The 26,438-nt window shown below is 34.1% G+C and overlaps 4 protein-coding genes across 5 annotated transcripts in view; 2 read left to right on the forward strand and 2 right to left on the reverse strand.

Annotated features, from left to right (window-relative positions):
* LOC118272338 (F-box only protein 32) overlaps positions 1-24,344 on the reverse strand; it is a 34,766-nt gene extending 10,422 nt beyond the window's left edge. The window contains exons 1-2 of one of the 2 annotated variants that reach the window (XM_035588736.2): positions 23,894-24,344; positions 23,662-23,715 (exon numbers count right to left, since the gene is read on the reverse strand). In XM_035588736.2, coding sequence (XP_035444629.1) covers positions 23,662-23,715; positions 23,894-23,994 — 155 coding nt within the window. In that variant the 5' untranslated portion in view covers positions 23,995-24,344. The remainder of the gene's footprint in view (positions 1-23,661; positions 23,716-23,893) is intronic. The other variant, XM_035588738.2, reaches the window with a different exon arrangement.
* A 209-nt stretch (positions 24,345-24,553) lies between these two features.
* LOC118272340 (cytochrome c oxidase assembly factor 3, mitochondrial) lies at positions 24,554-24,823 on the forward strand. The gene has a single exon (XM_035588740.2). It carries the CDS (start codon positions 24,554-24,556, stop codon positions 24,821-24,823), a length of 270 nt encoding a protein of 89 aa, XP_035444633.1.
* Positions 24,824-24,827: 4 nt separating this feature from the next.
* On the forward strand, positions 24,828-25,906 carry LOC118272339 (dimethyladenosine transferase 1, mitochondrial). The gene has a single exon (XM_035588739.2). It carries the CDS (start codon positions 24,828-24,830, stop codon positions 25,842-25,844), a length of 1,017 nt encoding a protein of 338 aa, XP_035444632.2. The 3' UTR covers positions 25,845-25,906.
* The window catches only part of LOC118272341 (tRNA dimethylallyltransferase), a 235,227-nt gene continuing 234,589 nt past the window's right edge, over positions 25,801-26,438 (reverse strand). The window contains exon 7 of the mRNA XM_050693272.1: positions 25,801-26,296. Within this exon, the coding sequence (XP_050549229.1) occupies positions 25,970-26,296 (327 nt within the window). The 3' untranslated portion in view covers positions 25,801-25,969. The remainder of the gene's footprint in view (positions 26,297-26,438) is intronic.

A 26,438-nucleotide genomic window follows, 5' to 3' on the forward strand; every position in this document is an offset into this window, starting at 1 on the left:
ACTTGGTACAAACATGTCGTGTCGTTACGTAAGTAGCTGTGGTTGTACTGTAGAAGCTTTTCACAAAATGTTTTCCTTGCCACTGGTATTTTCTTTTATATTTTCGCAATCTATAGGTAACTGCCACGTCGGTCACTGGTGACTGACGTTTAGCGGAGGATTTGCCTTCAACAGTTTTCTTTCGCCAGTTAATGCTTTAAGCTAGGTTATTTTGTTTGTTCAAGAATCTAATACATTCTGAGTTGTGCCAATCACACAAGCGTCCATAATTCAAACAGATGAATTGTAATTTACTATTTAATCAAAGAAGATCACATCTACAAATGCACTCAGGGCCCAGGATGTTCAGCTCTGCTTGTTGCACTTCCAATCTTTAAATCTCTAAACACTCGAATTTGTAACACACGGATTTCTCTTCAGTGAGCGATTAAAACGCTCATTCGGATCCAATTTTCGATAGCAATCTGTGCACGCTACGAAATTGTTATTATTTATTGTTTTACAACATGCAAAAGACATTATCGTATCATATTGACGAGATTATTAATTAAATAATTATAACGTACACTTGATACTTTTTTTGAGTGGGGAAAATCATTCAATGACTTCTCTCGCCTTGGGTGAGGCGAGAGGGAGTGTCTCTTACTGTCTAAAAATCACCCCTTCCCCGGTAACCCGCTAGGTAGTCCGCAGCTTCGGTAAACTTGATACTAGAAGATTATTTTTGTACTGGTTTTTAGTGACAATATCAGTTGGAATAGCGATGATGCCGTGAGATGAGGCTGAAAGTCATTTTCCTTTACGCAATAGATCTCCGAAATTGCTCATAAGCGGAGGGCATCCTTATGAATTTTCCACCCTATTTGTCTTTCTAGAGTAATTGATTTAACTATGTAGATATGCCCGTAGTGTTTCAATAATGTTTTACGTTGGAAATGTTCGTATTTCGTACATATTACATATTTTTATACGCGGTTGTATCACGCGAAAATGCACTAAGGAAGCTGTATTAAAGATATAAAATACCATGATGCAATAACCTATAAAGAAATAAATCATCTTACATAATACGAGCATAATTTATTACGTATAGAGTTAGAAGTATGACGGATACAACAACACAGTTTGAAGTCTCTAGTCATAGTATCATCATGATCTCTTACATTTTCTATGAGACCGCCGACACTAAGGACCATTTTAGAAAGACCTCTCTAAATCCTTTCAGTTGCATCTTTGAGAGGTGATGGTGGATGAAAGAAGGCGGGGAGGGGATTAAGTAATGATGGTTGTGGTTGAATGGTAGTGCATAGTGGAGGTCGTTGACGTGGGAACAGGAGATTCGCATACATATCAATGTTGTAAGGTTGCTAACTGTCTTGAGCTGGTAACAGTGGATGCAGAGTAAATATTAAAAGTTGTTTGTAAACATGAGACAGGTTTATAGTAAAGAATGAAAATGTACAGCGATTTTCACGACTGAGTTATGACATACTCTCCAAAGGCAAAGATGAATATGCCCCAGTTGAAATGACACGTAAAAATATTTGATCTACACGTAATAGATAGCATGAATAGCCGACGGATTGCAGAATGTAGGTTATTCGATGAGCATTCAAGATAGTTCGAGATAATTCTCAGAATTGCGTCTTGTTCATTCATATTCAATCTGAATAATACGAATTACAGAATATTTAATAAGAAACTAAGAATAATAAAATGTGTAATAAATCGATGAAATGTATAAATGTGCCTTCTTAAAATTGGCTACCTATACAGAAATAGTCTTTTTTATATCTATGGTTAACTAAATCCTCTGTTTCTAGATTATTTTACCCTAAACGAATCCCATATGAAAACATAATAATGAAATGTACAGGAAAACGATTTAAAAAAAAAATAGATTAATAAAAACCACATACTTCACGGCGATTGACCCACCTTCAAACTGCAAATAAATATAACTAGAGAACGTTACTGAAATTAACTAGACACTTTTTGGACTACCAATAAGAAACTCAATAACATTATTGACAGTAAGTTCTATGCAAATAGTATAAATAGATACACAATTAGCATACGATTACTGCGTTGATATCAGTGTCATAATTGTCAGCTGCGGTCGCGTAATGTGACATTAATTAATCGCATCACCACTAAGTGGTACGCGGGAAAGCGGACGACAATTTCACTGTCGTTGTAGACATAATATTTAGGTACATGTAACCGACGCTAGGCACAACAAAAACGAAAGTTATCGCGTGCGAAAATCAACGCACGAATATGGAATATGGAACGCAGCCGAAAATTCAAACTTTTTAATAGGCTAGTTTCCTACTAGTCAAATTCAATACTTTTTTCGAAACGTCAAAAACGATATTTTCTATGAACTTTGTATGAAATACTCTATTATGACGTCATAAGTTTTTGACGTTATTATTGATTATTTTTGAATAATTTATTGTATTGAAAAGTTGTAATAATTTATTTTCGACTCAGTCAGTCATCCCTATTCAAACTTTTTAATTGGCAACCGACGAACATAATAATATTCATAATTGGAACACCGAACATAATCAAATTCAAATAAGAACGAATTCAAAAATAGATGGGGGGCGGCGCTGCATGTTTTGTATTGACCAATTTTGTGGACCTTTTACCACCGTGAAGGGTATTGGAGTTTATTCGGAGGAGGGAGGTCAGAATATATTGGTAATGTGGTTCCTGAGAGGAACGATTCCGGGTCAGCGCGTGTGCAACGCTCATGACAGCCAGTCGCATGAAGCAAGAGGCGCCGTTCTAATGCCATTTTGAATTACAGATTTGATGCAACACCGTTCAGTTATTTCTTTTTGTATTCGATTTATGGTCGCGGAACACGATTGTTGGGTAAGTGCTGCTAAACTTTTGCATATTCAGTAGGTTTCATAGGCGTTGTGCGTACATGCGTATTTATGTAAATCTATTACTTTTTACGCTGTAGATGTGATATGATCCAATTAAGAAAGGAACCTTTATTTCGATAACTCTAAATAGGTTAGATGACTTATTTTTAATAAATACTTAAAATATTCCTTAGTAACGATTTTGTATAGAAAATAAATGCTAAGGATTGGGTTAAGTAACCATTAAAAGACTGAGTACAGCGGTCACCTACTAATAGTTGACTCTCCTTTACTTCGCTAACCCTAGATTGAAAAGTTAGCGGGTGGTCCTACCACATGGTCTGTTTGACTATTAGGTAAGTATAATAAGCAACCAAACAATGTCTGTACTTATTATGTGAACTTCATCACTTACCACAAACGAGTGTTATTTGGCTGCAAGCCAAAGTCAAGCTTCAATATTGCGCAGCTACGCTAATTAATTTTAATGAACATTTTTATAAAAGGTGTGATGAAATTAATAAGTTGTTTGAACTGAAAGGTCAGGTGTGAAGTGCGAAGTAATTTTGATGGTCAGTACGCTGGTACAACTACTTATTAGATGTACGTAAAGGAAAGTAAAGGAAGCCAAAGAATTGTATAAGGATAGTAAGAGATAGGTAGTTTTGTGGGTTCAGCCTACTCCCAAGGGACAAAAGGAGTTGTTGGTAGCGTAAAACGCAATAAAGACATATCTTCTTAGGACCGTACTGTTCTCGTCGTCAGTTTTGTTTCTTAGTGTTATGTGATAAAGAGGTCGTGCCCACATAGGTATACTAGTTAACCCTAGAAAGATAATCATATTGTGTAGTACGGAAAAGATACTCATGCGTAAAATTTACGCATGTGTTTTATTTAGCTGTAGGTTGGTGTTTATTAATTTATTTCAATAAAATTGTATGTTATATATATTGACACATATATAAGAATAATTTAAACTGCAGATAATATATTTATAAATATTTTTTTAATAAAAAATAACCAAACTTATAAACTTCAGTCATAAATCAAAAAAACTTTTTAACATTTACTTTTACTACTATAAATTATTTTTAACCATGATAATCAGCCTTTTTTTTCACATAATCAACAGTAACAATATCCTATACATATTATAGGAACATAGAATTCTATAAAAATCAGTTACAAACAGTTTTGGCACATTACAAGATGCATTTGCCCTTCGCCTTATTTTAGAAGGGCAAAAAGTACAGTAAATTCCTTTTTTTACTACAGGTTCTTCAGTATTTTCTTCTGTCTACTTCTAAGTCATCTATAAAAACTACTTTTGTGTCGCTCTGCACGTCATCTTCACTCTCATGGTCACCTACTTCACTATCGGTATCCTCACAGGGAAGCTCGTCGTCACTTTGCATGAGACTGGCCAGGATACGGTCTTCGTCCAAATTACTACTTCCCATTGTTGCACCAATATCTATAAAAGAAACTGTTAATGATAGTAATGATATACAATTACAATAACATCAAAAAAAATTAAAAAATATTATACTAATCAAAATCATAAAAGTCACGTAAAAGATAATCATGCGTAATTTTAACGCATGCGGTCGTTATATCTTAAAATCGGTTATACTTACCTTACTGACAAGTGCGCCATATGGAAGCTCCCAGCGACCAATGAGATGTCCTAAACGCACATCTATGGATTCCCACTATTAAGAAAGATAGAGCTATATTTCGCAAACGCATGCGTAATTTTTACGCAGACTATCTTTCTAGGGTTAAACAACCACTAAAATAATTTATAAATCTTCTTGTAAGTATCTAGTTATTCACAATAACAAGCATATATGCATGAGTATCTATGAATATTTATTATGTGTAGCCATCAACAACAACGATCAATTATCCACCATTTAATGCGTGAATAAAAAAAAAATACAGCGCCAATCAAAGGTCGGATTGCACAATTTGCACTTATGATATTGCACGCATTTAAACTGGGATCAATCATCAAGTGCACTAACTAGCGTTAGTACAAGGCTGAATCAATAATAATAAAAGTTGAACTTGTGGCTATCCGTTGTGTCACGTGACGCCTGCACCTCGCAAGGTCATGGTCTGTAGAAATTGTTAGTAAACATTTACATAATGCCATTCATTTCCTTGTGTACACAAACTGTAGTACTAGCTTGTGGCTCATTGTGTTCTGACGTTTCTCTAACAACGTGGATAGCATAGCCTTATAGCATTTAAAATTTTAACCATGATTTTAGTCTTTAAAATGACTCGTAAATCATAACTTCATAATATTTTCCATCCTTTACTAAACTAATTTGGTTAAAGACGAGAAAATCCGAAAGCGAAAAAATTCAACAAACCGTAGATAAAGTCATTAAGATCGACCAACATCAGACAGAAACACAACACAAAACCTAATTGCAACTAGCCACAACTCCACTAGACGAAAAGACAAACGTTTTGTAACACAATAAATCACAATTTCACTACAAAAAGGCAAATAGATCGAATAACACGAACGGGAATAGCTTTGCAATTCTTTTATAGCAAATAAATGGATACTGTGGCCCTGTGGAAACTGCGAGGGGCCAGGGACACAAGCCTCCTACTTCCGAAGCCTTGACCTATAAAGACAGAGGCCAGACCACGGAAGGAAGGGGTCCAACTCCCAACAATATTTATACTCTTTATATTCTTACAATTAGCTTTTAGCTCAGTATAAACTGTCGCAAAATGAGCCTGGAATATTGTGTTCATTCGGGCAGAATTATTATCGAAAGAACGTTACTTTTAAGTCCATTAGAGCTTGAAAATTTATACTCTTTCGAAAATTTTTTGTGATAAATTATATCCTTTTCTTTGTCCTCGATATTGCTGCTAAGGTTTTGTCAAAGAAAAATGTCTATTAAATGTATTAAGAGAACGATTGTGTTATCCTAACCATAATGCATGTTAAGATTAAAGTTTATTTTCAAATCTTAATTCATCAGTCTTTGAACATAAAACACTTTTTAAAGCATGCACAAAAGATTAAAAAAAGAATAAAGGCTGTCTCATGTTATTTATTTAATTATGTAAATCAATGTTAATGGAACGTTAATAAATGAATGACGAGGCGCCATATTATTTTTCACGTTTAAAACCCGCGTCAAAATTCTGCATATGACGGGTCGGGTGATTCAATTTGTAAGATAAATTCACGCTGCATAGTAAACTCGCTTTCAATCAATTTAAATTGCCAATGATTGTAAATTCTCCTGACAATTCGATTGTACTGAATGTTCCTATGATTTTATTGGTTGAAAGAAAAAATAGACCTAGTTTAACACTCACCAAGTTTTTCATTCTGGTAAAACTTGGTGTCATCCGTCCGTCTCCATAAGTGACGCCTATTTCTGTTTATATTTTTTAAAATCGTTACTTAATAATTATGAGTAAAGAAGAATTAGTGGCTTGTTTACTCACACGAGGAAAGTCAAGGAAGGAAAAAATCCATTAACGATAAACACAAAAAGGGCCGTAGCTTTATGAAGTCGTGCACATAATTCAATGCTTATTTAGAAACACTAATGGAACGATAAAACATATACTGCTATGCTTCGATCATGTCTTAATTAAAATTAATGAACCATGTAGAGATTCAACCACCCAACCAAATGATGTAGCGATACGAAAATACCTGAGTCATAAAAAGTTTCTTTTGAAGTCTGTATTTTTTATCACAAGCCACTATTCTAAAGATGACAGATTAGTTTAAAAATTTGAATTTAGAACAGCCAACCATAGATAGTTTAATAGTAACGTACAGCCAACAAGGCAATCATTTCTCCCTGAATCGGCATCCTGGCTTTTTGCCAAGGATGCGTCGGACAACGACCAACCTTTAATCACCCCTCACATAGACGTGTCTGAACGATTATAAACTGTTTCATTCCCGTTTTAGAAGTTAAAGCTCTTTTATTGTGTTGCCAGCACTTAAATGCGATACACGACTGGATGCTTTGAGTTCTAAATCTGTTTCGGGACTAATTTTCTTCCGCGTGTCTTTCGACAAACTGGGGACGGGACATTACTTAACGATTTGCAATGTGGTTACGTTATTGTTGGTTAGAAATATTTCAAAACAATAGAAGGCTCAGTCGTCAAGTGCTGATCGTTGATGATAAGCGAACTGCGTCTAAGATTGCGATAGTCTTTGGAAATATAAACTTAACATCCAATGAACAATTTAATTGGAAAATTGGTGCAAATTATAGGTACACCTGATCTGATTTAAAATGATTGATTACTTTAATATTTTATCGGGCTTTTTCTTATTGATGCGATTCAGATGAGATACGTATTTTAAGTGTGGGTATGGGATAATGATTCACTTTATATTTAATTTTATACTTAATGCGTGCTGTGTTGTTTTAATTATGCGTAGATACTTTGTAGCTGGAATCAATTGCAGTATTGCATAATGAATGCAATAAGTTGAGTATCTACTAGTGGTTTGTTTATAACGATATTTTTCCTACTTACGTAGGCATACGTATTTACGGACGTATCACTTTCTTGTGTGTAATTGGTAATACATAACAAAAAATACAAATAACTATGTATTTTAGTGCGTGCGAAATAATAATAATAATAGTTAAAGTTCACGTTTTTAATTTACTTTTTAATTTTGAGTTATTCTGCCGATGCGAATAGCTTCGGTATAAATTAAGCATAAATACTGCAAGAAATATCTAACTTTAGCACTATTGAAACAGATGAATCCTTGAAAAATATCACTTACAATAAGCGTCTAAAGACTAAAAGCGACGCCAGCGCCACCGTTTTTAATAGAAAACTTTCTCCAGTACCTAGCTGTCGCCGTCAAGACATTTTGATGTCCATCAGTTCGTACCATTATGAGGTATCAATTGTACTATTGTTCGTTTGTTACGAAATCGTAAATTGCGAGTAGAACATTACAGTAGAGTTATATACTCTCACTTTTATATACAAACGATAGTACATAGTACGTACTGTAGTTTTTCAGTACAAAGATAGGCGAACTTTTTGGAATACCGCAGATGTGTGATACATTTATTTATTTTTATTTAGGACATGTGACAATACTTTTGGTATTATTATTGTTTGTGTTAATTATATAAGTAGGTATAGAAAGGTAGGTAGCTACAAAATAATTTTTAGGTGTATTCACGATTAATTTAAAATGAGGCACATACAAAGACAAAATTAATAAAAAGATGTAAAAGGTATAGTCGTAGTCAGAATTATTTATTTCAAATAGACCGAAAAGGCACTTTTGAACGTCAAAGCAAATATTACAATCTTAAAAAAATAAACATCTGTCTATTGGTCAGTCCTCTAGTGAATCTATTTGCTCGTTCCGAAGTGTAGATTCCTATGGAGAAGAACGAGCAAGAAACTCCGTAGATTACTCTTTTCAATCACAAGGAGATATACAATTCTTGGTTACTAGCACAACAATATTTACTAAATCACTTCAACCCATCAACAATACAACATGCACATCAAAGGTAGCAGTGGCTTGTAATTATTTCTGTTTATACACTTCCGTAGTCTGAAAATAAACACAAGGGAATCGAAAGCACTTTCACCGACTCCCACTTCAACTAATAACCCTAGCTTTAAATAAATAACAAAATCCAACCTTATTAACACTACGTTGAGTTGATTTTAGTTCACAGGGACGTTGAAGGTGATGCAGCTAAATGCAATTGATGCAAAGTCTATAAGAATTTGTTCTATTAGTTTGTCTTTCATAGTTGGTCGGATTGCAACGATGTTCGTTGATTGGTAAATGACAGCGGTCTCCAAGCGTTTCCGTTTCTTGTTAGAATAGGAGGCTATTTGCTTTCGAATTTTGTTCAACAATGTTATCTTTGCTGAATTGAATTGAAATCAAATGAAAACTTGCTATTTTTATGTCCATAAATACGCCACTTTAAAGAAAATATGTGACAATCGGCTTTAAGTAAGTAGGAATACCAAGGAAGAAATGGAATTACAGTATTAAAGTATTACTGGGCTTTTTTCAGTTTTCCGAAAATTTCTCAGTAGTAGCACAGAGTCTGGAATTGTGCCCAGTATATGGCAATAGGTTCACCCCCTATTACATGGCCTTAGGTCAAAAGTAGGTGAACATTGTATAGCGGCATTACGTGCCGTAATGTTTACCTCTGCTTACAAGAGTCGTGACTTTGCAAATGGGAATTAGTAGAAAATCAACGAACAAAAACACATTTATAAAATTATCAATGAAACTCAATCTATAAATAGTCCGTTAAACACTCAATAAACAGAATATTCCATCCAATCACCCTCCAGAAGATAACCAAAAATAGCAACTTCGTTACTAAATAATTCAGTAAATATTGAATGCGAAGACTCAGATCCCTATCTTGGGAGACTCATAAACGAAATCGAATCTCGACAATATAAGTACTAAGATCTGTATATTGGAAAAACATCGTCAAAAAGCTACAATTTGTTGTGTAGAATACGAAAAGCCAGCCAAGTTATTCGCTCCAATTTATTCCAGACGAAACACGTCCATTTATTGTGGACTCTGGATGAAGACTGAATAAAGACGAGGTTTCCACTCTGTGCATTGGAAGGTGTTCTAATCTTCTGATTTATATGTTTTGGCAACACTAAACTGCTTGGAATATGGCAAACTGGAGCACGCTCTCCTTGCCAGTATTAGGGACTGAAAAATGCTGGCTTGTTCAAAAACATTGCCATTTATTTAAAACTTTAGTGTGTGCAACTACAAAATTTTATATTTTGGAGACTCAAGTAGTGTAATATAAATGACGGGTATTACAAATTGCAGCTTTTACTGTACAACTGTAAAACTGAAGTAGACATAAAACTTGAAGAAAATGTTGTGATAAGGACTGATGACCGTGATAAAAGCTGGAAAATTTTAATAAAGAAATCTGAAGATATTTTGTTCACGGTCGAATTTGATGCTAATGCTTTTGAGTCTAATTTACACTCATTACTATAATTCGTTGACTTAAGGCAAGTTTCCTTAATAATATGGTTTGCCAAAGACGTAAGCTTTCGTGCAATGAAAGGCACGATATAGTGTTTGATTAAAATATCGTTTGTTGAACGATGGGTTAAAAAATCTGTTTATACGATACGTCATTAAGATCAGCCTTGAGACAAAATATAACAATTACGATTAATAGAGATCTCATAGAAATCTAGCGACGCAATTATTGCTTCAATGTCAAATCCGGTGTACAGTTACGACTAAAAATATCACTGATATTTCATTACAAGCAAAAAACTTATTGGTGATACAGCCGATGTCAAGCAAAAAAATGTTTTGATGTCCAAAACTTAGAAGCTACTAAAGATTGATACGGTTCAATATACAAAAAGAAAATAGTAAAGATTGATTAAAGAAAAAGCTGAATTTGTATCCAAAAAAATATGAAAAGAAATACGAGACAGTTTTAATTAAAAATTCCAAGGGACAGCAAATTAGTCTAGCTTTGCGAGGATTTTCTAAAGCCGCTTTAATTCCAGTTACACAAAATAGTATCGGGCAAAGGGAATTTAAAACCGAAATGGCTGACGATGAAATAAAAGAACTTGATAAAGAAGACCGTTGTCATTATTAAAATATAGAAGAGGTCGATGTCAGTCTGAGTTGACACCTTATCTGAGTCCGTTGCCAAAGCTCCACGACCTACATTTGGAAACATTTTATCATGAGACGTTAAAAGTACCTTTATGAATAAAATACAAGAAATAGATGTCCCAATTTACGTTTAGAATATAAGATTATAAAGGGTCCCGAGGTTTTTGATGTTATTTACTTAGATGAGGTTGGAGATAGATATTCCTTTCAAAGATGTTATGAATATTTTCTATACAAGTCTGGATCTTTGTGTTTTAGTATTTCACGTGGAGTAGAGGTGAAATGGCATTTTCAATGAAGCCTTAGAACCACTTAGAATTGTTTATTCCAAAGTGACCTTTTCAACTACAGCTACCACAAGTAATAAGATTTGGTTACCAAAACATACAGTATAGTAGTCGGTAATATTTTGCTAAAACAATGGAGATGTTATAATAGATAGTTAATTAAGCCTTGGTTTCCACATCCTCAGTGTAACAAAGGAAGTGATCCAATTCCTATTGAGATATACGATGTATGAGAAAATCTGGACCAATTATGAAGTTTTAACATATGCGTCCGAAGCGTTGTATTGTGGTATTACTCAATCGTTTCCTGGCGAACTTCGACCGTGACCTCCTTCTCTTTGAGGATATGAAGCTAACGATGCGAACTATGAATAGAAAAAATATAATTTGTATTGGAATTAATGTGATCTTTGCCCTTTAATTTATGAAGTTTAGCAACTATGGCAATGGGATGTGATGGCTAGATAACAACAATATGAAATAATCTGTGTAGTACATCGTCTAAAGAGTTTTTTATGTTAAGAGAAATAAGCACTAATTGTGAGCATTTCATTTAGATGTCTGCTCTTAATACTTAGAGAAGTTAGAAGGGATTTTAAAATATTCATACTTTTTCTACTCCACTGCGTATAAAAAAGTTTTACAGTAACATTAAAATGAGTACCTAAGAACGTGTCTAATTAATATTCGAAGACTGTGAAAGCAATCTGTCCAAAAAATAAATACTTGTGTAAGAGTTTTGGTACCTACGTGTAAACAAACTTTTTTCATTAGACGCCTTGCAGAAAGTTGTTATCAGTTTGTCACGTAAAGCAAATAGATGAGGACAGATTGCTCGGTTGGAGAAAGAATAACAGTTAAGAAAAACGTTATTGTTTCTCGACACCATGATTTCAACAAAACAATATCATTAAAGAACGAAGTCTGTTGGTGTGGAAACGAAGACGTCGTTCACAATATAACAAGAAATAGTAAAACTTCAATATGCCTTTACACAAATTTTGAAAATAAACCAACATACACCTAAATTTTAACTCAATTTTTCAACAACATGCTCCTAATATTAAGGTAAGTAACACAATATTGTATCCAGAAGGAAAGCCAAACGCGATGATCCCACAACAATACCTTATAAAGCCTACTATGTATCAAGTTTGCAGCACAACCGAACAACTTTATCATCAGAGTTACAAATGAACAGGCAAAAGACTCATTTAGATCAAAATCCAGGCTAAAGACAAGGTTTTGGCAACATTAACTGACGATGAAACAGTATTTGGAAAATAACTATCAGTGGATTTAAATATTATTGAAATTCGAGGAATGTTATGACTTTTGCTATGTATTTGGAGAATGGAGAACCAACTCTTGTTCAAACTTCAATATAATGATCCGAGGTTTTCTCGAGAGTGCACACTTTTGTTGTAGTATGTTCAACCCTCCTTTGAATAGATTTTGCTAGAGGGCATTGAACAAGTAATGACGTGTTAAAAACAGAACGTGTTGTTCCAAACGATATATTTTCTGGATTTTTCTCTTTAAGATAACAATGAAAACTTTTCTCTTCACGTCATTCGCATTTTTCACTTTTAAAGAGAAACCTTTATATTTTACCATTATACACTAATTTGTCTACAGAAAACCTGAAATGAAATATTGCAGTATCACCTTCCAAACTTTTGATACAGCATTTTCATTCTTATCCAAAGGTTTTAAAGCTCCGTTTTCCAAAGCGTATTTCGTTAAAGGTAATCTGATGCATTAGATATCAGTGCAATTCCCTAAATGGCTAACTTTAACCTTTTCAGTGGGTGTGGTTGATGCTACGATTAGATTGAGGTGCGGTCTGTTTTCGACCGAAGTTATATCGTCCACCCTTAATCAAAATGGTCCAAGATTGATATCATGACGTAGCGAATCCAGATTGAATTAAGTCGGTGTGACATTCCCATTTGTTTGGTAATGACAATGCTGATGGGGTTATAAGTCTTTTTGTTTGTGATTTTCTTCGTAGCCTAAGACTAGTAACTTAAAACTTTGATATTTTTTTAAGGTGTGGAGACGAATGAATTAAAATGGTAGATAAGACTGAAAACGGAGAAAAGTTCAACGTATTACGGTGGTGGGCTTCTTTTACAAGGTTTTAAACTTCTTTTCTATACGTTTAAAGTAATTTGCAGCTTATTTATTGTACAAACACCTATACATAATGTTGTAAGAAACATTAGAATCAGGGAAATGAAACATATTGCCATACATCATATGATTATCTACGAGGAAAATGCTACCAATATTGTTTTATTAAACCTGTTCAGCCTGTCCATGCAATCTGATACTGCAGAGATAAAAAAAGTCGGTTACATTGCATTATCAGACATTTTGGCACTTCTATAAATATTACTCATATTTTATGTGAAGTGTCAGGTAGGAACAGTGCAAGAGTTACTGAGAATTTGCAAGCCCAAAACAGCTTTCATATCGAAGGAATTGAAACCGCTGGATCGGTAGTCTATCGCATTTAGGACCCAAAACCCATTGCAAATTGTTCAAAAAAGACATATTTGTTTCACAATACACCTGGAATAAAAAAAAGAAACTTTACAAATAGACTCTGTCTGTTTTACAAAGACATGCTCATAAAGATCAGAAGAACAGTTCAGATCTTTAAACTCGTTAATCGACTGAATGAACATCGTTTTAATTACAAGGAAAACGTACTCTAGTTCAGACGAAGTGCTATTGAAACTTCGTCTGATTCTTAACTACTCTATGGAAGAGCAATTAAAGTCAATATGAAGTTCTATTTGAAGGCTGAAACTACTGAACAAGATCATAGCTTTTATGTAGTAGATAGATTACTTAGTATTCGTCATAAAGAAGGAATTGATGCAGAATGAGGGTCTCATAGCCACTAGAGGAGTTAGCTCAGCCTAAGGTCTACTAACTAACAGAAAATTAGCCAATGTAGGTTGTTTATTTATTTTTAGTCCCATCCTCCCTACTCCTCTCTGTGCCACGGCTTTTTGTAAATATTAAAATATAAACTAGTCAGTCAAATTGTTGTATTAGCTAAACTTATTGGATTAATAAGGCCTAATGCGTCACTAGTGCCATCTCGTGAACTCAAAATCGAAAACTGTGATAAAAATAAAAATGTCAACTCTGCACTCTGCTACTAATAGAACTTATAAATACTAAAACTTTAATGCGTTCGTAAAAATATTTCGTAATAAATACACCACACTAAACGCAGTGCAGCCATTTTTAAAACTGCAACAGCTTTGAACGACCCAAATTAATTTGGAACCGTCCTCAAAAACGTCCAGTTTTAAAGTCGTTTCGTGTCATCACTGGCAGGAAAAATATTTTTAAAATTGGGAGTTCCATTCGGTTGGAGTAGGAATAGTGGCACCGGCTTTTTGCGGTGGACATTAGTGTCGACATTTTAGTTCCATTAAATGGAAGTATGTTTGGGCGCAAACCTGGGTTCTGTAGTACCACGGAATACAGAATCTAGTATTCCATGTGTCTCCAAAACAGTCTCCAGAGACGTCTGTTCATGATAAGCTCAAAAACTATTGAACAGATTTGAATATGACTTCCATCATTTAATAGACTAACGGTTTATAAAAGTGTAAAATCCGTGAAGGTTTGAGTACCGTAGTGGAAACTGCAGACGAAAAGCTAGATAACATTAAATATAATAGAGATACACAATCTTATAAATAAAATAATTCAGTCTGAGATTAGCCTCAATGCAATTCAAAGTTCAACAAACGCTATATTTTATTGGCAAGTGTTTCGTAGGCGTCTCGCTGTCTGCCCGGTAATCTTATGAATCATCTTTAATCTCGTGTTTACTTTATATTGCAATGTTTTGTTCTCTACGTTACAACATAGTATTAGTAATTTTGATTGTAAAATATCTGATCGATGTTATTGTATTCTGGTCGTTATCTTGTATCTAACAGATGTCATGTTTGTTTATCTGGTTGTTTAGTAACCTTGCATGTTACTCATTGTTAGAAAGACTTGCTTGTAACTTGTCTAGATTATCATTAATCATCATGGTTGCGTTTGCCGAAGATCTTGAGTTTTCGTGTATACAAGAACAGTTTTGGCTTGTTTTTTTAGCCCACAGGGCTTTTGTTTTTTAGGTTATTCTGCATACCTTTATATCGAATGTCGATACCAAAGATGTGTTTTCAATAGGAGCGAATTCATCGTTAATGTACGAGTCCGATTCTAGCGAAACGTCCATTTTAGGTGCTCCAGTTCTGCCAAGGACAACTAAAACTGTAAGGCCTTTTAGAACATAAGTTTTCTGGGGCCATTCAAACAAAGTAGAATATGGAAATAAGTACAGCAAGATTCGACTTAAAATGGACTCCTTCGCAAATTTCAGATGTTTTTAGTCCAAAAGCGATCTGTTTACATGTACATTACAATAAGAGAACAGTAACACAGTTAGTCACGGGTAAATGAACTGGCGGTTCAAAATGTTTTGCTAAAGGTTTACTTTATTTTCTGCACCGCTTCACTCGCTGCATTGTATATTCGGTTAATTTCATTCCATTTTCGCAAACAATGAACATTTTATGTTGCCCTAATTTGTTCATGGAAGACAACTAAAGCATCTTAAAGAAGATGAAATGAAATATTTTATTTATTTAAAGGGAGTTTGTGATGGAAAAGAAGCAGATGCAGATTGTAAGTCATTGCAGATCCAGCCAAGCAAGTTGCTATAAGGGATAGAAACAAGGAATCAGGTCAAAATGTCGTAAAAGATTGGTCACAAATAGTGGAAAGTGAAGGAGATCAAATTGGTGAATAAGTGACTATGTTGTTTTGTTAGAATATTGCTCTGATTTTAGAAAAAGCATTCCTATTACTTAAAGAAATGAATGCTATTTGCATTCATCACTTTTCATGCAATGATGTTAAAGAGAGTTCTCAAATAAAACTGCATCAGATTTATTGGCTTCTTGCCAAATGTAGTAAATCCGTAGTAAGGAATATTTTACTTGGTCATCAATATTCCGGTATCTTCCATAAAAGCTTGCCGTATAGACGCCTGTATCTGACGTTTCGGTTATAAATCTTTTTGATATGAATATGTTATGAATTGAAACCTCATGAAGTGGCTTTAGATTGACGTTCATAGATTGTTCAAGTGTAATTTGATAAAGATATCTATACAATTCATTTGTTGTAACTCAAGTGAACTCAATAAGCGACAATTTTAGAATGATTTATTTAGTTAGTTATAGGGGAAAGTTCCATGCCAAAATTGACAGGCGGAAATTGACAAATTACTCACATAATATGCATCTGCAAATTCCATAACACACACCGAAAAGTATAGCAATTTAGACAATATTATGACCATTGTTAGCCTTGATAATACAGTGGATGGACATTATGGTATCAAAGCCGCCATTAAGCTCACGCACCATGATCACACAAATAGAAATGACAGAATAGAAACGTAGTATAATAACACTCGTCTCTTTGATCCGTGAGCATAACAGCGAATAAGTGCAGTGCGATTATCGTGACCACTTTCTAATTCCCGACCTGCAACACAACCCACTATTTAAATGGAGCTGAACTGTCGTCTGATAACCGGTGATGTTTCAGCTGATATGAAACACTGGAATTATATTAATAAAACATCGGATGCTAAACTAGATAGACTTGAGAGAAATCTTCGAGCTTTTCGTTTTCTAGTAATACCAGTGAGTTAGCAATGATTTCTATTTCACCTATTTTGTGGATCTCTCTTATAATGGTCATCTTTAGTTTTATGTTTTCACTAAATTGTCAGTTACAAAAGACCATTCCTAATTTTGTATTGTTTTCATCTCAACCGACTCTATAGAGTCAGAACATAACTTCTCACCTTCACCTTTATGTTACGATATTTTAGAGAGCCTTTTGTACAATGTACAAGTTTATCTGTATGCAAAGCTAAATATCAAATTCAACACTGGCATCGGAGACAAAGAGCTAGGTCAGACAATAAACCAAACTATTTGCTTGCAATACCCCAACTGGCATTTGTAGACTAAATTGTCGAACGGTCGAACGTGAGCATGGTAACAAGAGAATTCAGGAGAATAGTCATTTTGTTGGCTTTGCAAAGGAAAATCGAGCTTTCGTACTATCAAAATAACATTTTCTAACCAAACATTAAGAGGAGTGTTTATTTCTAGTGCAAACATTACTAAATGGGAGCACATTTGCAGGATCATTTTGCACAAATTGTAATACTTTTTCATACACGAAACGAGCTGAATGTTCCTAGCTATTTCGCTACCAAAGAGAGCACGCTATAAAACGAACATTTTATGTCTACACGTGGCCTTAAATGTGTCGTGTGTTAAAATAACTAAAATTCCAGAGAATAATTTACACGTTTACGATGAAACCAAGTGAAAGATTTCTCTCAGTTGACTAAATATCATAGAGGTCAAAGGTTTAAGGTGGCCCACGCAAAATTGCCTTGGTCAACCGCTCCTAATTTTCAACTAACCTTCGGGTCAGAGACAGATCGATAAAAGTCAGAAAGTAACGTTTAAGTTTTGATGACAAATGTAATAGAAAGTTTAGATAAAGAGAACTACTTTTCAGGATGCATATCAGTAGTTGTGAATTTGTAATTGTGTAACGAATTTGTACACATATTTCTCTACTGAAAAGATACATTTCTTGGCAGGGAGGATACATTCAGGAGATGATTGGTCATCCCAAGACCAAAATGGTTTCACCACAATTCTCTAAATTTTGAAATGCAATGAGTCAACCTGTTTCGCTGAGAATAACACGACTAGTATGAGTTAGTAACAAAATACCTATATTAACGTGAAATGTGCGTTGTGTGAAGGTTACCGGAGGCCCAATCTTCCCAATCTCCGATTCCCCAACAACCCTTAAATTCCTAACCCCCAAAATGCTGGCAACGCACTTGTAACGCCTCTGGTGTTTCAAGTATCCATGGGCGGTGGCGATTGCTTACCATCAGGTGATACGTATGCTTGTTTACCATAAAAAAAAAAATTTGGCCTAACCTCACCCCAAAAACATTCAAGGTCCTACTACGTCTAGGCCAGACCCTTTGTAAGTGTACTCCATTCATTCCAGTTGCACCGGTTTTCGAATGTCAAAGAGGCGAACATGATTTATGGCAGTTTGGACTACTTGCTTTACAGTTTACCGTTTCTTTCTAATATTAGAAAAGCTAAATATAGTCTGTGTACACGGAGGAAACTAGATCGGTGTTCGGTGCATTCCGAAATGTTATGTATCTGTTTTGACAGAACTCAGAAGCAACGTCTTTGAAGATGGTTGAAATGTTTTTCTAAGTAAAGTTTAATGAGGTCGATATATTATTGTGAATGCAGATTCTACGTACGTATTTATCAATTTCATTATTGCGAAAGGTATAGGTTAGCAATACTTGGTGTAAATGTTAAAGATATTTAGAAATATTAAGATTACTTATTAAGATTTTTATTACAGGTTCACTACTTTATACTGCGTCTTATTTTATTGTATGGAATTACACAAAACTAGTTGATTGCGGTATACTGACAAGAAATAGGTTTGTGTTATGATCAGGAGAACAATATTGATAAAGTTAGGTAATGTTTATCGATTATAATAGTTAATCGATATTATACTTTGTAAATAAATTAAAGCTGCTTAAGTAAATAAATATTATTTAGTTTTTTACGCACTTTTCAAAAGTTTAAGTATCTAAGATTTCTGGTGTGGTCAAATAGAATTTTCTTTAGAAACGTTTCTTATACAAAATGTCACAATTATTAAGTGGCTTTCAATCTCCACTTGTCACAAAACTGAAGATTTAAAAAATAAAAATACTCTCGCTTTCCTGTCGGGACGTGTTCGGTGAAGTTGACTCATTCGGATCCTTACATCAACCACAGACTGTGGGTGGATCGTCTTGGGATTAAGCGATAAAGGTACTCTTTAAAACCTTATTTCGAATTAAATGACGATATGTTAACGACCTGCTTTGAATACATTAATTGGGAATTTGGGATTGAGGAAATTAAATGCGTTTTTGAACAATAAGAACAATACTTTGATTTAACTTGTCGTTGTTAATAGTTACGTAAGAAAAGATATTCGAATATTTATGATTCGAATAATAAATAGCATACATTATAATTGCTATCAACAAGATTTTATCCAACAAAAGGTAATAAACAAAATCAAAAGACGAATCTAAGTTGGGTAATCTCATTGTATTAAAGCTCTTTAAATATTCAGAACACTGAATTTAAAATTCTATATCAAAATTTAGGTTAGTGTAGTATAAACCAAAGCATTTGAGAACTCATTAAAATTCTATGTTCTAAATACTTGTTTAAAGAGAACTATCTGTCGGCCAAACAAATTGGTTGTTCGTGTCGAGCCGGGAATTTTTCAGGCGAGTGGTTTGACCTAACTGTACATTCCAGACCGACCTAGATTCGAACAAAACTTTTTCGTGTTTAGTCACGATTTGTAGTTTTCTACTTTTCTATAAAACGCTCAGTTCCTATTTCCCTAGTCGATGGATTTATATGCAACTTGACAGTTGATTTCAAAAATGGAATCGGGATTTCGCGCCATCTTTTTTTTTATTGAAAGTGAGCGTCGGGTGATGGCTGGAAGTGGCGCATTCAGTCAAACGCGAGAAATAGGATTTTAATTTTATTAGGAAACAGAATAAAACTCTTTTGGGAAGGAAATATTTTCGGAATGTGCGTTAAAAGGATTTCTTTTTATTTTTAATGTTTCTTTTAACATTTAGAAATGTTTGTCCCCTGACAAGAATTTCTGTTAGATTTTTCCATGTCAAGTTGTCAACTGTTTTTGTTTACAAAAGATAATAAAAATTCGAACAAAATATTTAGTCCATTGAAATGTTACATGAGCTTTACATTTTTTAGAGGACGCAATTTTATTTTTTGATCATGTAGGGGGGTCAATAGAAGCTTAACTTGAAGTTTGTGGGGTCGCCACCCTTGTCCCTCGGCCGCCATCTTGGAAAAAGGGATGGAAATACTTTTTTTGCTATATCTCGGAAACTATGCATCGTAATAAAATTTTTAAAATCATAATTTGTAGAAAATTATTTTGCCTACAAATATGTTTAATAACTTTTTGCCCTAAATTAACAATTAAAGAAGTTATAAGTAAAAAAGTGAAATTTTGGTAATAAAATTTTCTCTTTTGCTCTATAACTTTTTTTACATTTTATAAATAAATGGCTTCAGACCAATCTTGTAGAATATTTTTCGGGAAAAAATTTTCCCTACAACTGTTTTCAATTTCATTCATTAGAAACTCAGTTACAGCGCTCCGAAGTTAACCGGGTTCGTCAAATTAGTCCAGTCAAATAAGCTTAAATTAGGTAAGAATCTCGGAATGCGAGATGACCAGCTGTAATTTTGTAAAAACTTGTATATTGACACCCTAAAACTTGTCTCAAAACCATGGTATATATGGTAGGGTGTAAGCAACTCTTAAAATTCAGGGTCAAAGGTCCCAAAAATCGTTCTTTTGCGGTTTTTTGGAAATAACTCATTTCCTATGGGTTTTTGGTATTTGTATTCATTATCAATATTGTAGAATACAAAATTCTCTACAACTTTTGTCTAATTTTTTTTTACATGGTGAACCGTTGTCGAGTTAGAGGGCGGAGAACGCACGGTCAATTTTCCACTTTGGAAGCGTCTATCTTTCAAACAATTGAATTTGACGAAAAATGGTTTTAGAAACCATAACGTCTTTTTTAATGTCCTATCCATAACCAACCATCACGGATAGGTTAGCTGAAAAAAAAATGTCTGATGTGATGCAGTGACCATGCGTTCTCCTCCCTCTAACTCGACAACGGTTCACCATGTAAAAAAAAATTAGACAAAAGTTGTAGAGAATTTTGTATTCTACAATATTGATAATGAATACAAATACCAAAAACCCATAGGAAATGAGTTATTTCCAAAAAACCGCAAAAGAACGATTTTTGGGACCTTTGACCCTGAATTTTAAGAGTTGCTTACACCCTACCATATATACCATGGTTTTGAGACAAGTTTTAGGGTGTCAATATACAAGTTTTTACAAAATTACAGCTGGTCATCTCGCATTCCGAGATTCTTACCTAATTTAAGCTTATTTGACTGGACTAATTTGACGAACCCGGTTAACTTCGGAGCGCTGTAACTGAGTTTCTAATGAATGAAATTGAAAACAGTTGTAGGGAAAAATTTTTCTCGAAAAATATTCTACAAGATTGGTCTGAAGCCATTTATTTATAAAATGTAAAAAAAAGTTATAGAGCAAAAGAGAAAATTTTATTACCAAAATTTCACTTTTTTACTTATAACTTCTTTAATTGTTAATTTAGGGCAAAAAGTTATTAAACATATTTGTAGGCAAAATAATTTTCTACAAATTATGATTTTAAAAATTTTATTACGATGCATAGTTTCCGAGATATAGCAAAAAAAGTATTTCCATCCCTTTTTCCAAGATGGCGGCCGAGGGACAAGGGTGGCGACCCCACAAACTTCAAGTTAAGCTTCTATTGACCCCCCTACATGATCAAAAATTAAAATTGCGTCCTCTAAAAAATGCATAATTCGGCCCTCAAATTGTAACATTTCAATGGACTAATTCGTTTTCATGAATCATGAAACAGTATTGTTTTGCATTGGTTTTGTTTCAAGTTGTATTGTTTTATACCTTTTGCCTTTGCCATAAAGTAAAAATGTCAATGACCCTTGTATTTTTTCTTATTCTCCCATCGTATTTTTTCTTCGATCAACTAAAGTATTATTTTCAGTATTTTCGAATAAGATAACGGAAGATCTAATGAGATTGAAATTAAATTAAGATTGTTTCTTAAATATCCGATAAAATTAGCGTTACCTACGTACGTCGAATCAACACTTAAATATAAATTATAACGCAAACGCGAATTACTCTTTTACCCATTAATTAATACCAATCAACATCATATGGCAAGCGACTTGTGAAACAAACAATTTATTCACATACATTCTCCAGATTTCCATAAACAATTTATTCCTTCAGTTAACACGTACCTATTATCATAACGTTATATTTTATCAATGACCTATTTTCACAAAATAATGAATAGTCGATTATAATCGATACTGTATCTTTTATGCGTTAGTTAGGTCAACATTGTTTTTGGTATATCAATAAAAAAAATATTTAGAGAAGTTTTGTTCGTTCGAGATTTAAAAAGTAAAAAAATAATATTATTCTATGGCTTCTGTGCCTAAAAAGTAAAAACAGGATTCTACTTTTAAAACTCTGTTGTCCGTCTGTCTGTCTGTCTGTCAGTAGGCTGAACTGTTATAAGTAGCTACTAGCAAATTTTCTTTTCCGCAAATGATTTTGTTCCATTTTTTTACGTTGGCTCCAGTCCGAGTCTGACTTCTTAGTCAGTATTTTTTAGTTCAGTTATTAGGTAGTAAAGTATGAAATTAGGTACTAGGTAACAAAATAGTTTTAATGAAATGTTACCAAAATACCTAAAAATATGAACGTCACATTATTAGGTAAAATCACACCACAGTTTACGTCAGTTACTCAACAGTTTTATTGGTTTAAGTTTAAATGAAAATCGTTTATCTGTACCTAAGTATAGGTACCTACTTAACTAAATAAAAACCACCGGGTTGTGGTCTGGATGTAACGTATAGGCAGGTTTTCATGTTACTGTGTAGTTACCAGGTTTTCATACCAATAGGTATGTAAGGTACCTATATACCTATACCTACGTATTTAAATTATTTTATAACTAGCTTCTGTCAGCAGCTTCGGCCGCGTTCCTAAATCCTATCACCCAAGCTAGCTTATACACTGTCTGTATACCAAATCTCATCAAAATCCGTTCAGTAGTTTCAGCGTGATTGACGGACAAACGTCCGAAACAAATTTTATAAAATTTTAAGTGTAATATTTTATCACTTTTTATTTTACCGATATTCCAGGGTAACTAGCAACTTTAACCTAAGTAACAAATTACGTTAATTATATAATTTTAAGAATTAAAGCCTAGGTAAGTATATGTTTGTTCGAACAAAACGTAAAACAATAACATAGGTATGTATGTAGGTACCTAGGCATTTCTTTTAATGGGTCATAGGTATTTAAGACGTCAGTGTACGTGGTTAAGACCTAACAGGGATTTCCTTAAAAGAAAATGTAAGTCATTAATGAATTAAAGTATGTAATAGGTAGAAATAGTAGAAGAGACCTAGACTAGAGCTAAATTTCTACAAGTAAGTACTTTATGAAGTGTAAATATGTAGAAGGTATCCTATTGGAGGCACATTCTAGCTACCTAATATATCTACCTACGTACCTAAGCTTAATTTAAAAATAGTTCTTTGTAAAATAATCTAGAAACAAAGTCTCACTAGATTTCAGCAACTGTAAAGTTTGTAAAGAATATTGTTTTACGAATAGCTTGTTAGCAAACACATAAGTACTTATAGATACCTACGTCTAGCGTCTATGCAAAAATACATACCTACCTATATCCATCTATAAAACGGGAATCTATGTACAAAAGTATAGGTATGTATAGGTAAACGCTTTCTTCGTTTGCTGTGGTTCAACACAAAACCAGGCGAAGGACTCACACACACGCGCAGGAAAATCAATAACAGCGTTCAACAACAGACAACAGCTGATCACGACAATATAACAAACGTAGGAATAATAAGTTTATAGGAACACTCACCACGACTTTTGTTGACTATCGTCTGAGTTATTAAAGTTAGTTATAGCGGGATATCTGCAATACAAAACAGTAATATTCAACATTCACAATAACACTACAAAATTCAAGCATTTCAATGTTTAGCTCACTAATGTTAGTAGGTAAAAATTAATGAAGTAAATGGCCCGTGTTATTTCGTTGCGTTCAACTAAATGCGAACAAAGGACTGTGTTTATTTTGCAACGCAACTCACCGTTGTGCAGTGCACTCCAACACCTTCTTCTTTTCCCATCCCTCTTGAGTTTTAACCCATTCCTCACCGGGAGACCTCCAGTCTTTTGAAATAAAAGGCATTTTAATAACACAAAACACAACAAAGTTTAACACGATTACTGGGAAGCCAACGAGTCACACAAGCAAACGACTACACCGCGAGACGGGATTTGACGATTTTGACGCGAGAAGTGCGAGGTTTCGAGTTCGAAGTGAAGCAAATGCACAAGTGCGACTGAGAAGTCTTGTTTAGAAAAGGATAGCTGTGCGCATGGCTTTTGTTTTGTTGATTTATAGAAGACGTCATAAACAGCTGTTTTTGGTACACAAGTTCTTATTAGAAACATTATTTATTTTATAGACTTAAAAATTGTTGCAGTATTATTTTATGTATTTCTATAATTTTATAATAAAAATAAACAGTATTAACTGAAATTAAATCACTTTTTGACGAAAGACCCAACACAATAAAATATGCTTAAATAGCGAACATTGCATACCTGAAATGCGTCTAATTTCATTCATTCATTCATTCTTAGTCGTAACGATTCGTTATCTGTGTTATGTATAATCATTCATTCAATCTCTAGACGGGAATCTGCGTTTTTGAGGTTATATTTGTACAGAATTTGTTTTCGTAATGGGTGACTCCGATTCTGGATTCAAACCTAAAATCAGCAGTACTGCACAAGATCCGGTACTTAAACAGGCTGAGATAGCGTATATGAAGTTGATTGAGCAGAAAAACCGTGAACGTGTACAAAAGCTACAGCAGATCTCGAAAAAGAATAGGTTGACTGGACTCGTGATAGGGAGTGGAGTATTGAGTGTTTACTTGTATTCTATATTCGCTGTGAAACAAGAAACGTTCCTCGACGACTTTGAGGAACCAGTGAAGATCCAGCAGTAATAAAATGGCTGCTGCGAAGAAAGCTTTTCAGATAAGACTACCACCTCTACCAAGTATTAAAGATGTTATTAAACTGTACAAACTCCGTGCTCTCAGGGAACTCTCTCAGAATTTTCTCATGGAACCTCGTTTAATTGACAAAATAGTAAATGCCGCTGGTAATATAGAGAATCACATAGTTTGCGAGGTAGGACCCGGCCCTGGCGGAATCACCAGATCCATCATCCAAAGAGGTCCAAGAAAAGTAATTTTGATCGAAAAGGATCGTCGTTTTACGCCATCACTAGAACTTATAGCCGACGCATGTAAAGACAAAGTGGATGTTGACATCATAACTGGTGACATTTTGAAGACTGACATAGCTCAGTATATTCCTGAAGATGCGAAGACAGACTGGCTGGACTCGCCGCCACCCGTTAACTTGATTGGGAACTTGCCATTTAGTGTGTCCACAATATTGTTAATTCGTTGGTTAGAAATGATATCAAAGCAAGAAGGTCCTTGGGCTTTTGGGAGAACCAGAATGACACTGACATTTCAAAAAGAAGTTGCTGAGAGGATGGCGGCGAGGATTCTGAGTGACCAGAGATGCAGGCTGTCTGTGATGTGTCAGAACTGGTGCAATGTCAACTACAAGTTTGATATCTCCGGAGCAGCATTTCTTCCAAAGCCTGATGTTGATGTAGGAGTAGTAACCTTAACTCCTTTGAAGCATCCCATTATAAAACTACCTTTTAAAATGGTTGAGAAAGTTGTCCGCCAGATATTTTCCATGAGACAAAAGTATTCGATTAGAGGGGCACAGACCTTGTTCCCTGAAGAAGTAAGAGAAGAGATGGCATTAAGAATGTATAAAATGGCTGAAATTGATCCTGTGACCAGACCTTTTCAGATAGCTAACATGGAATTTGCCAGAATATGTCACGCATACAATGAAATCATTAAAGAGTATCCTGAATTTGAGCACTATGATTACAGAGCGCAGAAGGTGGGCAAAAAAGTGGTAGAACAAGAAGTTTAAGTTATTAGAGGACTTAGTTGTATATATTAGTTATGTTGGAATAAATACTTGTTTAAAATAAAGTTGTTTATTTTTCATTACTAATACTAGTCATACAACACATCACACACAACAATTTAATTTAATTAAACATTAGTTATTTCTGTTTTTGCTTCTGTCTTGTTCCTTTGTTCTTCTAAACGTTTCATTTTCTTCAGTACTTTCTTATGTCTAAAAGATTCTAAATGAATGGCATATACATTATCCCCAATGAATATTCTTTTACACACTTCACAATAGTTATGTGAATTACCATCCATTCCTTTCTTTGCTTCATCTACAACTGATTTTATTGGAACAAATTCACATGGTTTTTCATTAAGATAACTTTCTATAATATGAATAGCTTTATTTTTTACTTCTTCATCCCATTTCGAAACGTCTGTAGTATCCAGTTCGTAAATGGGCGGTACCTGAAATAAAAATATGAAATTTAGTGCCATCTATGATTTGTAATTGTTAAACACAAACCCTAAAATATTATTTTTGCTATTACATACAAGATGGCGCTGCACAAACTTTCAATGATTTCAAAAGCGTTGGAGCGAAAACTGT

Source organism: Spodoptera frugiperda, chromosome 4 (assembly GCF_023101765.2).
Source record: "Spodoptera frugiperda isolate SF20-4 chromosome 4, AGI-APGP_CSIRO_Sfru_2.0, whole genome shotgun sequence".
NCBI classification, from domain to species: domain Eukaryota; kingdom Metazoa; phylum Arthropoda; class Insecta; order Lepidoptera; family Noctuidae; genus Spodoptera; species Spodoptera frugiperda.